General features: G+C 39.7%; 1 protein-coding gene across 1 annotated transcript in view; it reads right to left on the bottom strand.

The window, feature by feature from the left end:
* Positions 1 to 7,253: 7,253 nt before the first annotated feature.
* The window catches only part of RAD21 (RAD21 cohesin complex component), a 38,800-nt gene continuing 26,092 nt past the window's right edge, over positions 7,254 to 19,961 (bottom strand). Inside the window, exons 6-14 of the mRNA XM_048841523.2 lie at positions 19,276 to 19,479; positions 18,469 to 18,594; positions 18,162 to 18,284; positions 17,216 to 17,439; positions 16,330 to 16,492; positions 15,699 to 15,850; positions 14,406 to 14,555; positions 12,678 to 12,761; positions 7,254 to 9,103 (exon numbers count right to left, since the gene is read on the bottom strand). Coding sequence (XP_048697480.1) covers positions 8,912 to 9,103; positions 12,678 to 12,761; positions 14,406 to 14,555; positions 15,699 to 15,850; positions 16,330 to 16,492; positions 17,216 to 17,439; positions 18,162 to 18,284; positions 18,469 to 18,594; positions 19,276 to 19,479 — 1,418 coding nt within the window. The 3' untranslated portion in view covers positions 7,254 to 8,911. The remainder of the gene's footprint in view (positions 9,104 to 12,677; positions 12,762 to 14,405; positions 14,556 to 15,698; positions 15,851 to 16,329; positions 16,493 to 17,215; positions 17,440 to 18,161; positions 18,285 to 18,468; positions 18,595 to 19,275; positions 19,480 to 19,961) is intronic.

The raw sequence follows: 19,961 nt of genomic DNA, 5'->3' as shown, positions 1-19,961 counted from the left end.
TAATTAGATTCGAAACATAGAGAATCGTTCTAGGCAAAACCTTAAGTTACAAAAAGACACAAAACCAGGAATCTACATTCCATTCAGCACAGCTTATTTTCTCAGCCATTTAAAGGAATCAGAATCTAACGCATTTCTAGCTAGATTACTTACTAAGTTCTAAGACTCCATTCCTGTTCTGTCCCCGGCAAAAGCATCAAACAGACAGAGAGACCCTTTGTTTCTCCCCCCCCCTCCAGCTTTGAAAGTATCTTGTCTCCTCATTGGTCATTTTGGTCAGGTGCCAGCGAGGTTATCCTAGATTCTTAACCCTTTACAGGTGAAAGGGTTTTTCCTCTGGCCAGGGGAGATTTTAAAGGGGTTTACCCTTCCCTTTATACTTATGACAGGAGGGAAAGGTAGAATGAAATTGGAGGGTATATCCCATTTCTACAGTGTCCTGTCAAAATGCCAGTTTAGCACCCCTGGCTGTGTAGATGGAGCAGGCATTGATGCAGAGACAGGAGGAGGAGGTTCTTTATGTCTATAACCCCTACTCTTCTTTCTCTGCAGAGTAAAGTTGGGTCTGCTGTGTGTGGAAGTGCTTTCTGGACGGGTCTGAAGTGTACAATCCAAAGACTTTAAAGTTGCCTGAGAGTCCTTCAAGCCATGGAGTTTAGACAGTTTGCTCTGAGAACAGCAAAGACCCTTCGAAGGGCAGGTTGTGTAAAGTTTGTTGGACCTCTTATGGAAGTCCCAAGGATTGTAGTCAGGAGCTCCTGTGCATGGCCACTGCAGAAGCCATGAACCTAGCCATCAAGTATACTGCATCCAGTGCACCTTGCAGCTAAGGTCTTGCTACAGATTTACCCTCATCAGCTAATAACGTGAACTTCTGCCTACCATTCTGTGGCAGCATGTCTCTAAACTTTAAAATGGAGTCCCACCCATTAAAATCAGACTGACCCAAAATCACTTACTGGTTGGCAATCCTGCATTGCAACCCCCTACTAGAATAAACTTTTCTACCAAACAGCTCTAGGTTATTTTGCGCCTTTCAATTTGGGGGGGTCTCCCCTTGTTGCCCTTGTCATTCCCTTTCATTGGCTGCTGACACCACCAGAGAGCCTAGGGGCAGGGGTGATGAGAATATAAGTATTCAAACCCCTGGGATGGAACACAATATTTACATTTGGCCCTTCTTGAGAAAGGGGGAAAGGACAAAGGGGTCTACCAGAGACCCTTAATTAGGATTCTTTAACTTGCTCCACCTGGATCCCCAGGCTAAAGGCCACCAAGAACTGCTAAGGCTGTGGCCTTATAGTCATCCAAGGGAGGCTAAATGCAGAAGGAGACTCCCTCATCAGGAGAGGAAGAAGAGGCCAGCACAGGCTGAGGCTACTACTCTCTCCTCCACTAGCTGTCCAGCAGGGTCCTCCTGAACCGCCTCTTACTGCTCGGTACCAGTCAAGGTACTGGGATCAGAACAGGTGGTGCGTAGGCACTCCTCATCTCTCTAAGGACAAAGAACCAGAACATCACGTGTATGACCTAGAAACTGGGGGGAAACCCAACAGGTTCCAAGAAGGCCACTGGACAGGTAGTGAGCCCCACAGACCCCCTGGTGACCCACCTGATGGTACTCTTGCTGGAGGTTCCCTAGCAGGGTAATAGTGCCGTGGTGGAGAGTAGCGAGAGTGGCTATGAGGCTGAGAAACAGAAGCCAATCTCGTATTCAGAAGAGGATGACTGCCTCTGCTGACAAAGGGGGGGGGCTGCTCTCGACAGCGCCAGAGCCCAGTGTCTAGTCAGAGGACGCAGCACAGCCAGCATTGGAGGCTTCCCCTTTGACGCGACTGACAGACATGCAGTTTGAGGCCATGGAGGCTGACAGAGCTCTAAGTGCTGCACTGATGCTGCAATCTGCTGCTGGTACCGAGTGCGGTCTCCTGGCCTGTTGGAGATAGATACAGAGTTGCTAAGCAGATCACTCACTGCCGCAAACACCTCCAGCATAGCGCTGCAGATGTAGAAGGTGCTCCCTTGATGGTACCTGGCTCGGTGTCAGAGAAGAGGAGAACTTATGTTTTGGCTGCACTCTACTTTCATCCTCAGGCCTAGAAGACTTCAGTGCCAGCAGTCTTCCCCTCTCAGCAGTCTGCTTAGAGGCCTTATGCCTCCTCTTAGGCACTGCAGACAATGAGCTGTGTTGGGAATCAAACAACATAAGAGGTGCACTCCTAAACGATGCTGACTGACCGAACTCTGACAGAGATCTCAGGGCCACCTCCATGAGTAAAAACTTTAGCTTGGCTTCTCTGTCTTTATTTGTCAGAGGCTTAAAGTCTTTGCAGATCTGGCAACAATCCCAAATATGAGCTCCCCCTGAACATTTCAAGCAGCTTGAGTGTGGGTCGCTTATGGGCATTGGCCTAGTACAAGAGAGACAGGGCTTGAAGCCTGGCGATCAAGGCATCCCTCAGTACTGAGTAATGGAAAACACCCCAAACTGGGGACCAAAAAAGAAAACATACTTAGTTCATACTGTAAATAGTGCATTAACACTACATATCTAGAAAACTATCTAGAGTTAATTTATAACGAACACACTAAGAGCACTTGCTAAGGCAAGCCAAGCAATTCCAATGACCATCATAGGCAGTAAAAAGGAATTGAGGAGGTTCGCGCTCCTTTATACTAGCCTGCAGGGCATGCAGCAGCAGAGAACTCTTGAGCTGCTCCTATGGTACCTATGAGGGAAAAGTTTCTGATGAGCGTGCATGGGGTACACATACACCAAGAGTGGAATGGCCATGTGCAGTCACTCGAAGAACTTAAACTGCCTGTCTAGAGTTGGAGGAACAAAAATAAACAATTTTAGTCTCATTTGTGCATTTGCATATAAATCTGAAAATAAGTATCAGCCTCCATACCTACAAATAGAGCTGCAAGGGGGAGATCCAGCGAGTAAATCAGAAAACCTTTATTATGTGCACCATGCATTGTCAATGAAGTTCAGGCTTCAGAGTATATCGTGTGTTAAAATATGCTTTGTCACTGTAGAGTAAGGCAGAGTGCACCATTTGCTAAATTTTGTCTTCATGAAAGAACCTTATTGGCAATCCATAAACACTGCGTAAAATTTACTCTGCTCTGATAACTATTATCACTTTCAATGAACAATTAATAAAAATGAGCTAACTTCAGCACTGATTGGCCGTTTTTAATGACTAATATTTGCAGAGGTGACTAGGTTGAGAATTCTTTGTATAGCCAATTTGCATGCAGGTACATTTATGTTGGATTATTTTTATTTTTTTTAAAACACACCCCCTTCAAAGGCATTAAGATTGTCTGTGCAATTACACAGATGTCAGTGGTCAGAGAGTGACAGACAGCTCCCAATATCTGTGTCCTGCTCCAATTCACACCAGAGAGCAGACTGTCACACTTAAACTGGGACTGTTTCTGACAGATGTGGAGATATAATTTAGCAAAAAGAGCACTTGAGACCTTCTGCACTTATTTCAGGCTTGATAAACCATCAAGAAAATCTGCAGATTCTCTCATTAAATAGCTTCCACCAGAAGCAAGTCTTAGACTTTTCTAGTTGAAAACACTTCGAAACCTCATCGCTGCCTCCCTCAGCTTCCTCATAAGCCAGCTGTAAGTTTACATTTCCAAGTCACTTATAAAAAATTTGTATTTTTTATTTGTAGGGTCATTCTCAGCTAGTTAACCAGACAGGATGGCATTCTATGTGGAAATGTTGATACATTTGATTGTCTATGAATCTGAACATTGCATATTTATCATAACCCACGCACATTCTTTGCATATCTTTCTCTGGACTGTTACGCTTTCACAAAATATAATGGCTGCTTGTGTCTTGGAGATTAGAATCTTAGAAGGCACAGAGTTGAGAAGCAGTTTGAGATTGTGGAGTAAGAGTTGGCTGGACCCTTCTGTTAAAATGGTCCGCAGTGCAATAGGAGAGAGTGCCGAAAAAAACCCCACAAAAATGATGAGAGGATTGGAGACACTGAAAGAGCTCAATTTATTGATCAAAAAGTAGGCCGAGAGGTGATTTGATTACAGTATATTAGTACCTTCACAGAGAGAATACAGGATACTAACAGGCTTTTTAGTTAAGAATGAACCAATGACTGGAAGCAGAAGCCAAACAAATTCAAACTATAAAATAAGACAACTTTAACAGCAAGTGATTAACCACTGGAACAAGTTTTCACGCAAAGTGGATTCTCCATTTATTGCTACCTTCAAATGAAGAATGCATGACATTCTGGAAGAATGCTTTAGTCCAGCGGTTCTCAAACCCTGGGTCAGAACCCCAAAAGTGGGTCACGACCCTGTTTTAATGGGGTCGCCAGTGCTAGCATTAACTTGCTGGGGTTTGGGCTGAAGCCTGAGCCCCCACCACGCAGGGCTGAAATCCAAGAACTTCAGCCCTGGGCGGCATGGCTCAGGCTTTGGCTTCAGCTCTGGCCCCCCCTGCCCGGGGCGGCAGAGCTCAAGCTTAGACTCCCCCCTCGAGCTGGCTTAGGCTTCGCCACCCCACTCCCCTTTTGGGGTCATGTAGTAATTTTTGATGTCAAAAGGGGTGCAATGAAGTTTGAGACTCCCTGCTTTAGTCAAATACAATTTATTCACTCTGGGTAACTGACTGAATTGTGCGTGTACTTCATAACAGATTAGATTATCTAGCCAACCTCTACAAGAGTCGTTTAAGAGAGATCTCATGTTTTCTTTGCAGGAGCAAAATACTGATACCAAGGTCAAATTCTACCTTTGGATATGCATGTACATCTCCAGTTGAAGTCAGTGGCAGCAGCATGTACATATTAAGAGGGCTGAAGAGTTGTCTTACCGCAGTGAAGGGTTAAGTTTAAAATAAGCAAAAGCATTGGTATAAGGCAGGCTAAGTTTAGAGTTGGTTTTGGGAATCCAACCACTATACTGTAAATGATTATCAGCTGTCGTATCTCGCTTACCACTATAGGACTTTGGAAATAAAATATTTTAGTGGTAGAATAAAGTTTCCACAACAAATGTCAAAAGCCAGTAGTATTGTGGTTCCATTTTATAGGATCCAGACCCAGACCATGCCACTCACTTTTACTAGAAGCCACTACTTGATGATTGACTTCTTAGTGGATGTCCCCAAGAGCACATCTGACATGCTCAGTAGCATGAACGTCAGAAGCAGTTGTCACACTCAACTGAGACAGACTAAAGAGGGACAGGATAGAAGGCACAAAAAATTGGCAATGGACCCTACATGATCAACAATAAGCACAGTGAAAGAGACTGGATTGTAACATGCCTTAAAAGCAGCTACTGAGGGACACCGGCAGAAGTACTCTAAGACAGAATCCTGCCCCTGACCAGAAGCAGACGAGGAGGAGGAACATGGAAAGCAAAAGGTGACCTCTTAAGTGGGGAGGGATGTAAGATGTAATGAAAGAATTACGGTCATGAATCTATTTTGTTTATAAATGCCTTCATTCAATTGGTTTAATTCATTCTTTGCTTTGGAATTCTCCAAATCCCTCATCCCACCCTAGGAGATGGAGACAAAGCCAATACTACAGTATTTATTTTTAGTCAGCCTGCACTCCACCAAAGTGTTCATTTCTTAGGCTGGTAATGGTTAATAGCAATTCAATTTTTCTATTGTGTTCTGCAACATCATTTGTCACATAGCAAGTAGTTCACATGCCCCTGAGGTGAATGGAGGGAAGAATTCAGAGTTTGGCTACTGCACTACCCTGAAACATCTTAGCAGTGGGGATAGCATAGGTGTATCAGAAGAAAGAGAAAATAATGCTGGCGTGTGTTAACAGCCTATCCCATTGCATCTCCACATCTCTCAGATGATCGCACGCAGTTAATGAGCAGAAAGGCATGATAAATCCCGACTGTGAAATTGAAGGACTTTGGGACAAACAGCATTTGCTCATTCCACTTGCTGGACACTATCCCTTGTGGTCGACAGTCAAAACATTGACTTGGGACATATTTACTGCCATTAAGACACTATCCAAGCTGCGTTTGTGCCTGAAGTCAAGTTTTCAAGCACCTAGGGTGCTAAAAGAGGATTATGAAGGTCGGTTGTCATTACTTTCTCAGTGATTTTGCCTAAAATGGAAATTTGGAGCCAGGACAGCATTTAGAGGTTTTCTGCATCCATTGTTAGCTCTTTGAATGTCAGGGGACTACTACGTTTTTCAGAACAGAAAGGAAAGGAAAGGTTGATGATTTGTTAGCTGTGGACATTCAGTTTCACCAGGGAAGATGGCATGGATTCCACTTCCTGTTTGCTAGGAACCAATTCCTTCCAGAAATAGTCTAACTGCAGTGGTCCATGTTTTCTGATCAGCAACTGGTGGCTCAAGTGCTCCCAAGGCCTGCTAGATTTTCCATCTTGTGTAGTACAGACCCATCACCACTGACAGAATTGAGGCTTCTGGCTATGCAATAGTGCAAGATGCAGAAAAGTAAGTTATACTGTAAACTCAAGAATGCTGCTCAAGAAGATTAAATTGTTCAGGTACAGAGTTAAGTCCCTCCATTGCACAGCTAATTACAGAAATGAAGTAAATGAGATGAATGGAGCTGTAATGTTCTTTACAGGCTCGGATCAAAGTGTTCAGACCTGCCAGGGGCATTCATACTACCCCAGTAATACCAGAATATTCACGTTCAGAAGCAATTTTTGAAGCAAAGTAAGTTGCAGTGCTAAAAAAAGGAATATGAATTTGTTTTTGGGGTAGGGAGGGATGGGAACCAAGACAAAATGCATTTTACAGACATTGTTTAATTTCCTAATTCTGGACTATACACAGGCAGCCATTCTTAGCGTGAGCACTTAAATGAGAGAGAAATACAGCATCATTAACACAATCTAAAGTAATGACAGGTTTCAGAGGAACAGCCGTGTTAGTCTGTATTCGCAAAAAGAAAAGGAGTACTTGTGGCACCTTAGAGACTAACCAATTTATTTGAGCATGAGCTTTCGTGAGCCACATCTGATGAAGTGAGCTGTGGCTCATCAGATGTGGCTCACGAAAGCTCATGCTCAAATAAATTGGTTAGTCTCTAAGGTGCCACAAGTACTCCTTTTCTTTTTACAATCTAAAGTGTTCCTTCCTAATGGCAAAAAGTATTTACATGTTTGAGGGAGTTTTTAAGAACCTTTTTAAAGAACTAACATCTCCTCCTAATACCAAAATAAGCAACATGTCACTGAAAGGTATTCAAACAAGCAACAGCTTATAACAATTTTTATTAGAAAAGTTATACATACAGCATCACCTATTTTCAAGAATATCAACCTTGAAAAGCAACAAAAAACAGACTAACAAAATGTGTAACAAGAAACTAAATGACCTTTCTATAATTAAACACTCAAGTTATCTACAATGTCTTTTTACAAAGGGGAAAATCATGGTTTTACAGGCACATTATGTTGAAAATAAAGCTGCAGTAACTATTTTATACAATTAACTTTTTCAACAATTATTAAAACACGGTCATTATGTAGTCTCAAATTTTTAAAACATTCACATAATTTTACACTTGAGTATACACTGAAATTTCAGAGTCCCAAAAGAGAATCATTTCACAAAAGTGCCAACATTAAAACCAGAACTTTCAGTGTGAATAATTTTGCCCTAAAAAAGTTAAGACGTTTCCATAATCAACATATTCACATAATTTCTGATACTATCTGGTCCTAACAGCAAAGCTTTTATTCTTTATAGTAAAACCAATAGGACTTATTTTGCAAAGCTGTTAAAATGTTCTGAACAAAGGAGTGTGCATTATTGGAAAATAGATACTAAAACTATAAATATATCTGAAGAGCCATTAATACACTTTACACAGCAACATTTGCTTTAAGTGTAACTATGTCTGCTTGTACTATATATTTAGTTTGCTGTCCTTTCAGTACAGGTTGTGTCTTGATTTAATTCAATATTTTACAAATGCAATCTGTTCAACTTCTCTTAAGCTCATCTTCATTGGCCTGCTTAATGTCAGAAAATATACAATCCAGAAGTCTGTTCTTTAAAAAAGTTTGGGGTTTATGTACAGCTCTATCAAACCTAAAGCATATTGATATTTTAAGCTTTAAATGAAATTACTAGAATTTTTATTTGCTGTCTATTAACAGTAGCTAGCCATCATCAGTAGTGGACTGCAATGAGGTGATAAATGAAAAGGAATGTTTTATCTAAGATGTTTTACACATGCTCTGTCCTCCTGCACAAGTAGGATCAGTTATAGGAAGTGCTTTCCATAGAAATCTGTTTTCCTTTAGCATCAAGGGCTACAAAATCCTACTGCAAAAATGACAAAGCAAATTTCACATGCCGGGCACTACCATTCACATTGGCAGCTGCAAGAGACCCATGGTACCCAGGAAGAAAACAGACACAGAAATCTAGGGAAGGAAAAATTCATTACTATGAGAAGCAGACAGAACATATTAGAAAAGTTTGGCAAAGTTTTTAATCAGACAATAGGTTGGCCTTTCAGGTTTACTTGTGTAGATTAAAAATATCATCACTGAGTTAAGCTAATCCAATTATAGTAAGACATTTTCATTGTCACTCAACATTACATGCACCAATATTGCACACAACTGCTCTGAATAAAACAATCTTTATCTGGGTCCTTGAATTGCTTGTCTTGTTTTTGCAGTTGGAACTCAAGCCATCCACCCCAGCAGTGTCACTAAAAATGAAAGTGGTAAATTTAAAATACAAGAACCAAAACCAAAAGAAAACCAAGGACTTTGTACAGACAATTAAAATCTAAATTTTCTTCAATGGTCTTGTGGGCCCTACACATGGGGCAATACATATGCACTAGTGAAATTAACACTAGCCATGATGTATCTAACCATTCAAATAATATGGAATCTGGGACCAGGTGTTGCAATGATGTCGCTGTATGGCTCTTCTTGTGTCAGCTCGATAGCTTGCTGCTTTTTGAGTACCAAGAAACTGTAGAATTTTGCTGCCGCTTGTTTTCTGTTTGTGTTTCTGCACAGCTCAAGCAAACTGATAGATTCTGCTCCAGTCTTAGCAAGAGCCCTCTGGAAAAAAAACACACACACGCACACACATAAAAGTTGGTTGATACCATAAATAAGCCCCCCCAAAATTCTACATACCCAATTATGGTCAACACTGGTAAGTACAAAAGTCAAGTATTTTGGCAGCTCTGGGTTTGGAGCCAAGGCAATCATCACTAATGGGTGCAGGATGTTTTAATCAACAGGGAGGGACAACTGTATTCAGGATTTGAGGTTCCACTTAATGTCATCCACAGCTGCCGGGGCAGGTGACTATTACCTCTCCCCCAACTCAGGATACACTGGCTGTCAAAGTAATCCCCATTTGAGCTGGGAGCACACCTGTGATAGATACGCCACTTGTTCTCCCAGAAACAACAACTAGAGACAGATATAAACAATACACGTGAGATCAAGTAATTTCAATCCCTTGGTAGAATCCCAAACCACCTAAAGCCATGTTTGCCTGTGATTGGGTAAGTATTTTGGAGAAGACACATATTACAGTAATCAAGTAAAGGACAAGATTTCCAAAAATGACTAGAGATTATGGGTGCCTGTATTTTTGAATGCTCAATTTGAGATTTTTTTTTAAAGGGGGCTTGATTTTCCAACAGTGGGTACTTTTGAAAAATCAGATGTTAGGATATAGATATTCAGGCCTGTCTGTAAAGGCCTATACTCTAAGAATTTAGGTGTATTCTTATCACTTAGCTAGTTATAGAGGTATAAAAGAAAGAATTAAAATCACTGTCTGCCAGCGTAAGGGCCTTCTCTTACTGTGACAGTCTGAAGCCCTGTTCTTAGGCTAAGGCCTCTGGCTAAGCAGCAGAGGCAGCCTTAAGCTGGGAAGCGAATGGTCACATCTTTACATTCCAAACTAGTGTCATTGAAAGAAGGTGCTATTGCACTGTTAGGAATACAATCCTGTCCTGATAATGCCTATCACCTCCAGAGAAAGGGAAGTGCCTAGAAAATGTAAAAGGAAACTTAGTTTGATAGCATCCTGCCTGGCAAGAACTCACTTATCAATAGACACAGCTGGGAAACACTTATGTCTTTATAGACGTAGTTGTGAAATCCTCATTTCTGTGTTGTTCTATCACTGTAGTCCCCATTTCCCTATTGTTTGTCTGTATAATCTCTGTCTGGTTCTGTGATTGTTTCTGTCTGCTGTATAATTAATTTTGCTGGGTGTAAACTAATTAAGGTGGTGGGATATAACTGGAATCATGTTTTGCTAAGGGGGGGAATGGGAACAGGGAAATTGGAATCATGTTTTTCTAAGGGGGGGAATGGGAACAGGGACACAGATAAGGCTCTGTGGTGTCAGAGCTGGGAAGGGGGACACTAAGGAAGGAAACTGGAATCATGCTTGTTGGAAGTTCACCCCAATAAACATCGAATTGTTTGCACCTTTGGACTTCAGGTATTGTTGCTCTCTGTTCATGCGAGAAGCACCAGGGAAGTAAGTGGGTGAAGGAATAAGCCCCTAACATCAGACACCTTTCAGGTGAGAGCATCCCAAATCACTCCTTTTTTCAAAATTGCTAGGGTTCCGGAGAATTGAGATTCTCCTAGCCAACAATGCTTTTGTAATGACAGACCAAAGTGACAGCTTCTAGCTGAACATAAATTACAGTCAGTAGATGTAAGTGTAGAGAACGGTCTGTCTTACAAAGTCTATTGGTTGGGAAAAGATCCATGGATAGTCAAACCAAAACACAAATATCCACAAAGGGGTTTGCAGGAGTTTAACTATATTAATTTTATTCCTTCAGTTAAACTTATTCAACTTATAACAGATAAGGCCTAAGGTGAAACTCTGACACTGTATTCAGAAAGAAGTTGGGATGCTTCTGAGCACCAGCTTCATCTGTGAAGAATTTAGTCAGGACAGATCACTGACGTTCAATTTGCAGAATGAGAAATCAGTGATTTCAACTACAACTTCCATGTATGAAGTGAGCTCATATGTTCAATGTGACACTAAAAGGAGCTTTTATCAGCAGCTAAAGCCACATTACTATTGCACAGGACAGGCAGGCTTTTAAATGGGGTATTATAAATGCTCCAGTCCCCTCTCCCTAAACCAGATATTGAGAAAGTGGGTTATCTTCAGTGTCTGTAGAAATTAAAGAGCTGTCACATGAATTGAGGGAAAAAGGAATCCAGATTGACAGGTCAAGGAGATCAAGTAATGTGTGTGGGGGGCCTTTTTTGCACCAGATCACAACAATTTTCTGCTCAAATTTGTGCACTTTTATGCCCAAATGCAAACTAGTGCTCATCTACACAAACTAGTGTCAAAAGCAGCTGGGGTTCAGACAACTGATCAGAAAAAATATTTCTTCAAGAATTAATGCCTACAAAGAGATGGCTTCTAGACTGAGATGTAGCAAGGTGATTGGATTCCTGGAATTCAGTTCAAACTTATCTGCTGACCTCCCCCAACAATGTTGGGGATCCTATTTATTTCAAGCAGGACTGAGAATGTATGCTTCTCATGAACTGGCTCAGAGAGATTTTGCTATGAGAAAGTAGCAAAGTCATATGTGAATTTCTTCCATAGCTTTTACGAGACTCTTCAGCAGAGTCTTTTCATGGTGCCTTGTATGGAACCAGTATTTTGTTGTTCACAGACAGGAACAGAACTCTTATGTCCTACTCAACATCAATCTGATCCATGTGCTCCAGATTCAGCTAGAACTCATACAAATTAACTGTCAGCTATATAACAACATCTGGAGATATGGCTTTATCCTACACTTGTAGGGTTTCCTGAGACAGCAGGAATGATTTTGTTGGTCTGCAAACTGATATAGTATACAGTGACTTGACTCTCTAAATTAAGACCAACTTCAGGGATACAAGTTCTTCGAAAGGTTCCCTCAGACAGTTGCTCAAGCTCTGCTCAACAGCAGGATGAAGGTCAGGATCTCAGCCATGTGTGTGTCTGAAGTATGTGATAATGGTAGGAAGTACAGCTGTTTCTAGTATATATGATTGGAAAGACCATTCACACCCAATGCTGAGCTGCATTCATATGGTTCTTGGCCAATTTTACTGAGTACTGCTTCTCTTTGTGGAAGTGGTCAAGAGTGGTTCCATAACTTGAGATATTTGCTAATGAAGGTTAGGAGTTCCAAATGCAGTCTGCAGGCAGCTGAAAGAACTGGAGGTGCCTAGGTTCCATTGCAGGAGCTGGTGAGGTGCCTAGATTTCACTGCAGGAGCTGGTATGTGTTACTTGGAAAACAATTAGGAATTTGAGTTTTTGGAGTTCCTGCCTTTGCTGCAAGCCAAAGTACAGACCCAAAAGTAGGACCTGTCATTAGAGTTCTACAAGTATCTGGCTCAACTGTCCCTCTATTGCACAATGTATGAATATACAGGTTTACTTTTAGAGAGTGCTTTCAATGATTTGCCTAATCACAACCTACACTTTTTCCATGCTCATTTCAAAATCAAACCTTTAAAGTATCAGTCAGGTATGTGGTGTCCACTGTCAGCCTAGCTTTTAGATGACCTCTTCATTGGTCAAAACACACTAAACTGGTTCAAGAAGTAATTGTAAAGACAAGTGCTATATGTACCTGAAGGCCATGAAGCATCTGCTGAGTTCTCTTATTCCATCTTCTTTCTTCTTGATCCTGATCACCCCCGGTACCATCTTCTTCCTGCAACCAACAATAAATTCACACTTAAAGAACACTTGTAGGCTTAGGTTAATATTCACACACTTAAATTGTGAAATGAAATCTATGCTTCTAGATCTGTTTTCAGCACTCTTCTCCTCAAGCCAATCAAGAATTAGCTGGAAGGTCAAGATGGCCTGACTTACAAGGGATGACGAAGAATGGCAACAAAAAGGAAACTGGATATCCTGGTGGGACTAAAAGTAATTGACAAAAGGCTACTTGCCTGTCCTTATAATTGTACGTTAAAGGTACGTTTACACAGCAATTAAAACACCTGAGGCAGACCTGTGTCCAGTGATGTGGGCTTTGGCTGCAGAACTGTCATGCAGGTGTTTGGATTCTTCGAGTCCCATGAAACAGGCACAGGAAAGTGATTTGCTCAAAGCTACAGAGGAAATCTGTGGCACCGAGACTAGAACTTATGTCTCTCAATGCCTATTCCTGCACTTCATCTACAAGAGCATCCTGCCTCTCCTTATGGAGAGTAAACTCAACTTTTAAAGGAAATGCTCTACATTCCAAAAAGAAGCACCTTTCTTAAACACTGAAAATGCTAGGTAAGATTGCAAGCCAAATCTCATCTCATCTGCTTCAGTAATCTTCAAATATTTAATTTCCTTTTGCTTCAATTAATACTGTTCAAAGCAGGATGAAAACTAATTTACAGGTTGATTTGTGGCTTTCCTACTGTCCCACCATCACTGTGTTTAAGCAAAAAAGCCACTGCCAACTGGCAAACTCAGGAATTGCAAGCTTAAGGAGACATCCTTATTTCTAGAACTCTGATGTGATAGTTGTGGGGTTTGAAAACTATGTTTTGGTGCCTGTCTGATCCTTTGCATGGTACCACACTAAGTTATATGTACATTATGCCTTTGTGTATGCACATGGCTTTTTACATGACCACAGTGCTATCTACACAACATTGTCAGTTTAAAATCTAAACTGCAAAGTGTCTTCACCTAGGCCATTCATGCCTTATTTTTTAAAATCCATATTACGTTAACACTCAAGAGGCCACATCAAGATCAGGGCTCCTTTTCAACACATAAGTTACAATCTTTGTTCCAAAGAATGTACAGTTTAAATGAATTTAATTGGTCACTTATACTCTGTTTACTTTTAAATTTCTCTCAGCTTGTGCAGTGGAAATCATTTAAGTCAGCCTCATGATCATAATTCTGTAATGTTTATGTTTCGAACTCAACAGAATGCTTAAAGTTCCAGAGAAAAATTTTAGATTTGTGAAAACATTTCATTTGATCTTAAACTTTTTTCATAAAACTTGTTTTTTACAAAATTGATCAACATTTAAAATCTGGTAACAGTTCAAAATGTAACATGTATAGCTGTTAACTGTATGTAAAGTATGGTCAATACCTCTCCAATCAGTTGAGCAGCTCATCAAGTCAAGCATGCAATCAAGAGTGTTCTCCATATCTCAAAGTTCTACCCTTTATCTGTCTCACTCCCCACGTAACCAGAAAATGCTTCCTTAGCTGAAACACTTAGTTTAAGGGATGTCACAAGTAAAGAGATGGCAGTAAAAATATATCTTCAGGAACCCCACCGAGTCATTCCTGTGTCAAATCTATAGACTGATCCTTAAGAGCTCATGCCTACCTCCTCCTCTTCTTCCTCTTCCTTCTCTTTTTCCTTCTCCTTCTCTTTTTCTGGCAAAAGTTCCAGCTCTGGTATTAGTTGGCAGATATTTTGAGGCTCTTCTGGAGGCATTTCTACAGGTGGCATTTCCAACTGTTGTAATGGCTGAGGCTTTGAGAACACACGAGACAGTAATGTTACATGGGAGTTAACCTGAAGATTGCAGCTACTGGAACTTTTAGGTCTGAACATCTTAAATATACAATTTGGCATCTTTATAATCCCACAAAATTGAATTTAATCCAAGTTTCTAATTTTCAAGGCACTTGCTACAAATAATCTGTGTTCTTTGCAAAGAAATACAACATATTTATTTCCCTTAGATTCCATTAAACCTAGAAATTCTAATAAAATATTAGTAACACAAGTCTGTTTCCCAAGAAGTTGGTTTAGGACATCACCCTGGGAACTGATCTTATTATAGAGTAATATGATGTACTTTGGGTGAGACATAGCCAGATGTATTGCTGTATAAACCCCATTACCAACTGACTGGGGAAATGACTCTTCAATGCATTAAAAACCACGGTGGCATCCTCTGTGGGACAAGAATGAGGACATTGGAATGAAAGGTACTAGCTAATATTTTCAGAAGTGACTTACAAATAGGGTACTGAAGACACCATTCCCCACAGATCGTGGAGAACTGGAAATACACTGCTTGCTAAACACTGAAGCAGAGGTACCCAAGTGGCTAACTGTTCCTCATTTTATAAATGAAGGGTGAAGACAGGTAACTGAGGTTTTTCTTGCCAAAACAGACAGTCAACAAGCAATTCTTTACACCAAGATAGACAGGACCACAAGCAATACTATAACTGTGTGTTGCATTGAATTATATCTTGGTGAAACTCGCATTAAATTACATCATATATTGAGTGGTTATAGAAGTAACTCTCATTGTAAGAGGTATTCCAAACATGTTAACAAATGCATTGGGACTCTCTTTCCTTTAAATGTAAGGGCTTAGCATAGCACTGCTTTTCCCTTATAGACCTTTTTACAATGACCTTACTGTGTGGGGGCTGGTTTTATTTTTACTCAAATTCTGTAGGACACCGTCCCACCTTGATATGATTCTGCGGGGTGGGGGTGGGGAGAATTACTTTCAGGATTTGTAGCAGAGACTAATACCACTTCCTTCCCACCACAGAATGTTATCTGTTTCTAGATAAGGGATGCTCTAGGCTTTCTTTGCAGAGCATATAGTCACCACTCCTGTGTAACTCACATCTTCACTGTAATCTTACTCACAGGTAATACAGGCTCTGGTTCCACTTGCTGAGCCTTGCGCTTTACGCCTGTTTGAGGTGGTGGGGGTGGCATGACAGATTCATCCAAATTGGTTCTGCTGCCTTCCATCATTGATTCCTGTAGACGGCTTGGCTCTTCCAAGATAGGTTCATCTATATTTTGTAATATTCAATATATTTTATAAATAGGTATTTTGATTTCATTGTATATAAAGTAGTTTATAAATCACGTCACTTTTTAAACTCACATCGATCAACTCACAGCACCTCCAGAGTTTACAACAGTTAGGTCCCTATTTTCACACTCACACAGTTTCTGCACGGATTTAATTAAATTGATGCAAAAGTCAATTTAGTTAAAACAGTGCACGTGTGTGCGCAGACCAGCCCTTAGTGCCCATTTAATCCACTGAACACAGCTGTCTCATGTAAGTCTGCTATATTTAGAAAAGAGATCTACCAACAAAGGAGTTACTGACTATAACAAGCTATATACAATGAGCAATTACAAAGCCCTGTGCTTTATAACCTAGGTAAATGTTTCCCCTCTAGTAATTTAATACAAAGGACGAGTCCAAGTGAAAATTAAGCTTTGAAAGGAAGTAGAACATGTTATTTAATGAGTTACAAACCAATAATATCTCGCTGTTGCTGCTGCTGCTGCTGCGGTTCCTCTCTGGGCACCTCTGGGTTTTCAAAGTCTTTAAGGAACTCATCCAAGTTATCAGCTTCTCCACCTTTCCTCCTCTTTCTGAGGTCTTCTGGTACAAGAGGCGTAAGACAGCGAGTAAAAAGCTGTAAGAAAAAACAAATCACTCCTGTAGACTAGTAGTTCTCTGATCTGCAGTTACCCCATAATTTTTCATATTCTATTTGTTTCAGAGATGGACTTCTCGTTATGTGCCCTTGTTTTAAAAAGCTTCTTTCTCTGAATGTTTAAGAATTGTTACATATCAGTAGGCTTGGCTGAATCCAATTTTTTTTTTTAATAGCTTCGACTAAGACAGATGTTTCTTTTTAAGCATTTTAAAAATTTTATCGATTTACATTTTTCATAGTTGTGCAAAATTATAGGGATCAGACAATAACTATTTAATGAAAGTAGATGTTGAGAGTCAAAAAGGTAAAGATTCAAGTTAAATCAAATTGTCAACATATGTCAAAACAAAGTAAATAGCCTTAAATCAAAGTAAGTTGTCACACATTTTTCTTACTTTCATGACCTGCAAATTTCAATCAGATGAAAATATTTTTTCCTTGGTGTGTGTGGGGTGAAAAACCACCACTGATCGACATTTACTGTTAAAAAGCTAATCCTTCCAAGCCTATCTATCAGTGACTGAACTACATGCAGACTCCAGAAGTTTGTTTTCAGTTGTAGGAAGTTTTCAAAAATGTACTATTTACCAGATGCTGCTAATGCACATTTCTGCTTGCTACATAAGCTTTCAGCCTCAACCACATGATCAGTCCTTAATATAATTCATTTAAAAATAAACCTTCAGAAATCTGTGTTACCTTCAATAGTCTGTTGTTCCACAAAGGCTGAGCAGGCAGAGAGAAAAGTTTTTCAACTCCCCCTGTCTCTTTCCACATCATCAATTTCTTAGTGGGAGGTGCTAAGTCCAAAGTAGTGACAATATCAGAGTAGTCACTTAATTGGGCTCTGATAGTCTTGCTATCCAGCTCTTTCACGCTGTCTACAATCAGCTTTCTCTTCCTCTTTGCTTTGGTTTCCTTGACTGTTGAAGACAAGAGAGGGGGAAACTGAGACTTGATACTACGTTACAGTAAAAATCCTACAGGCTCCAAGTAAATATACTGCCTAAGAATTCCCTAAATTTAAGAAATTTTACTATTTGGAGGCAGCACTAAATATTTGTACAGTGCTTTTAAGATGTGAACTGATATTATTAGCTTTTAATGTTACATGTATTGTAAACAAGTAAATACAGTACCAGTCATTTTGCTAGCGACTCAACCATGCTACCATCCATTTTGACTAGAGAAACAGTATTTTAGTAATAACTGAACTAAAATGAGACTATTTATTTTCCTTCATGTCACCACGAGTTGCTTCTTATATGCTGCAGACAGCTATGTCCTAAATATATTTTTAGTATGCAGATTTTAATTTGTTTCAGTAAGAACATGTCTGATTTAACACGCAACAGTTATTAGATAACTGGACAAAAAACTTGAGGTTCTGCCTTAGCAAGGGACTAAGCATGGCCGATATTTCAGTATGTGTGACTGCACTGTATATGCTCTAAGACAGCTGGAAGTGAATTTATTGGGAAAGCAACACAAAATTCCATGTTCTGAAAAGAAAATGGGACACACACCACTAAACCGAGTTAGCAATAATGCCAAGAGATTCATTTCTATTCCATTAACTCAAGGTTTTCCTAGATCAAAAGGTCTCAAATATTTCAATTAAAGTGTTCTCAAATGGCTTACTTACCAGTGATGTCAATAGGCTCCAAAGCAAAAGCTTCTTCTTCATTTGGAACCAGTGTTGTTTGATCAGTCATAGTTGGTAACGGTTCAACTGGATCTACTGAGTCTGGGCTATCTGGTCCACCCACTACCAAACAAAACAAAAGTTGAACATCTTGGACTAAGTTGGAACCCAAAGAAAACACAGTACATCAACAGGTTCAACACAAGCTTTTATAAACTTCAGTCCACAACAAGCTTTATTAGGAAACTAAAGAATTCCTAGTCATAGTTTAAAAGAAATGAAACCTAGTCCTAGATTAAATACTCACTTGATACGTTATCATCATCATCCATATCATCATGGGGAGGCTGTTCTGGCATCATTACCCCACCTTCTGAGAGAGCAGGTGGGTCATCAAAGATGCCTCCATCATTATTACTAAGAAGTTTGTCATCTGAAATAGTGACAAAAGAATCAGTTTTGGTATTGTGCATAAACCAACAACAACAAAAACAACCAAGTAATCAAAATGTTGTATACTTATAATAGCACAAGAAACTAAAATACTAAAGATACACAAACTATCTGAATTTTTTTTGTAGCAGTCATACTCCTTCAAAAGAAAAAAAATGTAGAGTTTTTTAGGTGAACTCCAGCAAAACAATATTAAGTCAAGTTAACTGTCACACTTGTGTCTGTTTTCTTAGTACGCTGTTATGTTCTGACTTCTCAATTGCATGCAAAGCTTAAGTGTAACATGCAAACATTAAGTCCATCATGCAAGAATTCTACAGGGTTTTTAAAGTTCAGGGGAAAAAAGGATCCAACATTTAACCGTCTCATTGTATAAATTCAATCTCTCCCAAAGAAGTCAGAGGGGTTAAAATGAGCCAGAAGATTCACATACTAGTTTCTCTTCCAAGTCTCACATGTACAGTGGAGTGTCTTGAATTTGGAAAGTGATTTATTTTAAAGTATGCAGTTTGAGTTTACAGGAAAATGTTTACTGGGGTAATTATTATTAGGTACCGTACAAACAACAAACATGGCCCCTGCCCCAGAGAGCTTACAATTTAGACAGAAGATAAGGCACAATTAACAAAACCCAATTGTTACACTAATTTCTCAAACATACCCAATATTCCTCCATCATTTCCTTCTCCAAAATTGTCATCCTTGTATTGGTCTTCATATTCTAGGTGGTTAGCTTTCTCATTAAGATGACTGGTGCTCTGTTCAGGCTCCAGTAAAAGATTGGAAGCACTGGTACTCACTAGCATGTCATCCTCAAATGCACTACCTTCTCTCATCATCTCACGATCATCCATTCCAAAATCACCTGTAAGAATATAATTTTAGCCAAACAGATAAAGAATTTAGGTTTAAGCAAATCAACAAGCAGAACATTAATCGCTTCACTTAATCTATGAAAAAATGACCCACTAGAAAAAATTATTAATTTAGTTCTATAACTAATTTCTCAGTAAGTTTTACAGTTATTTCTGTTCACAAAAATGCAATTATGTTTCTATAGTTTTCAACTCTTACAATTTATCGATTAATTACTCTTTTAAATGTAGAATTAATGCTGGACACATTGAAGGCACTTTCTTCAGTGCTGTTTTAATTTCATAGGTTTGTTCAAAACAACTTCCTCCCTTGTCCTCCACCTGAACAGTTATCTTTCTTATGTAGAAAATATATCCTAAGCATACCTATTGAGAATGGCTTCAGTACTGCACCAAAACATTTAAAATATTAATTTTAGAGTCCATTGTATCTATTCCAAGAAAGCTTCCTATGCACGAAGTTTGTGTTTAA

This window comes from Caretta caretta, chromosome 2, assembly GCF_965140235.1.
Source record: "Caretta caretta isolate rCarCar2 chromosome 2, rCarCar1.hap1, whole genome shotgun sequence".
In the NCBI taxonomy this organism is placed as follows: Eukaryota; Metazoa; Chordata; order Testudines; family Cheloniidae; genus Caretta; species Caretta caretta.
Note: the sequence above shows the minus strand (reverse complement) of the source record. Positions and strands in the feature narration are given on the sequence as shown.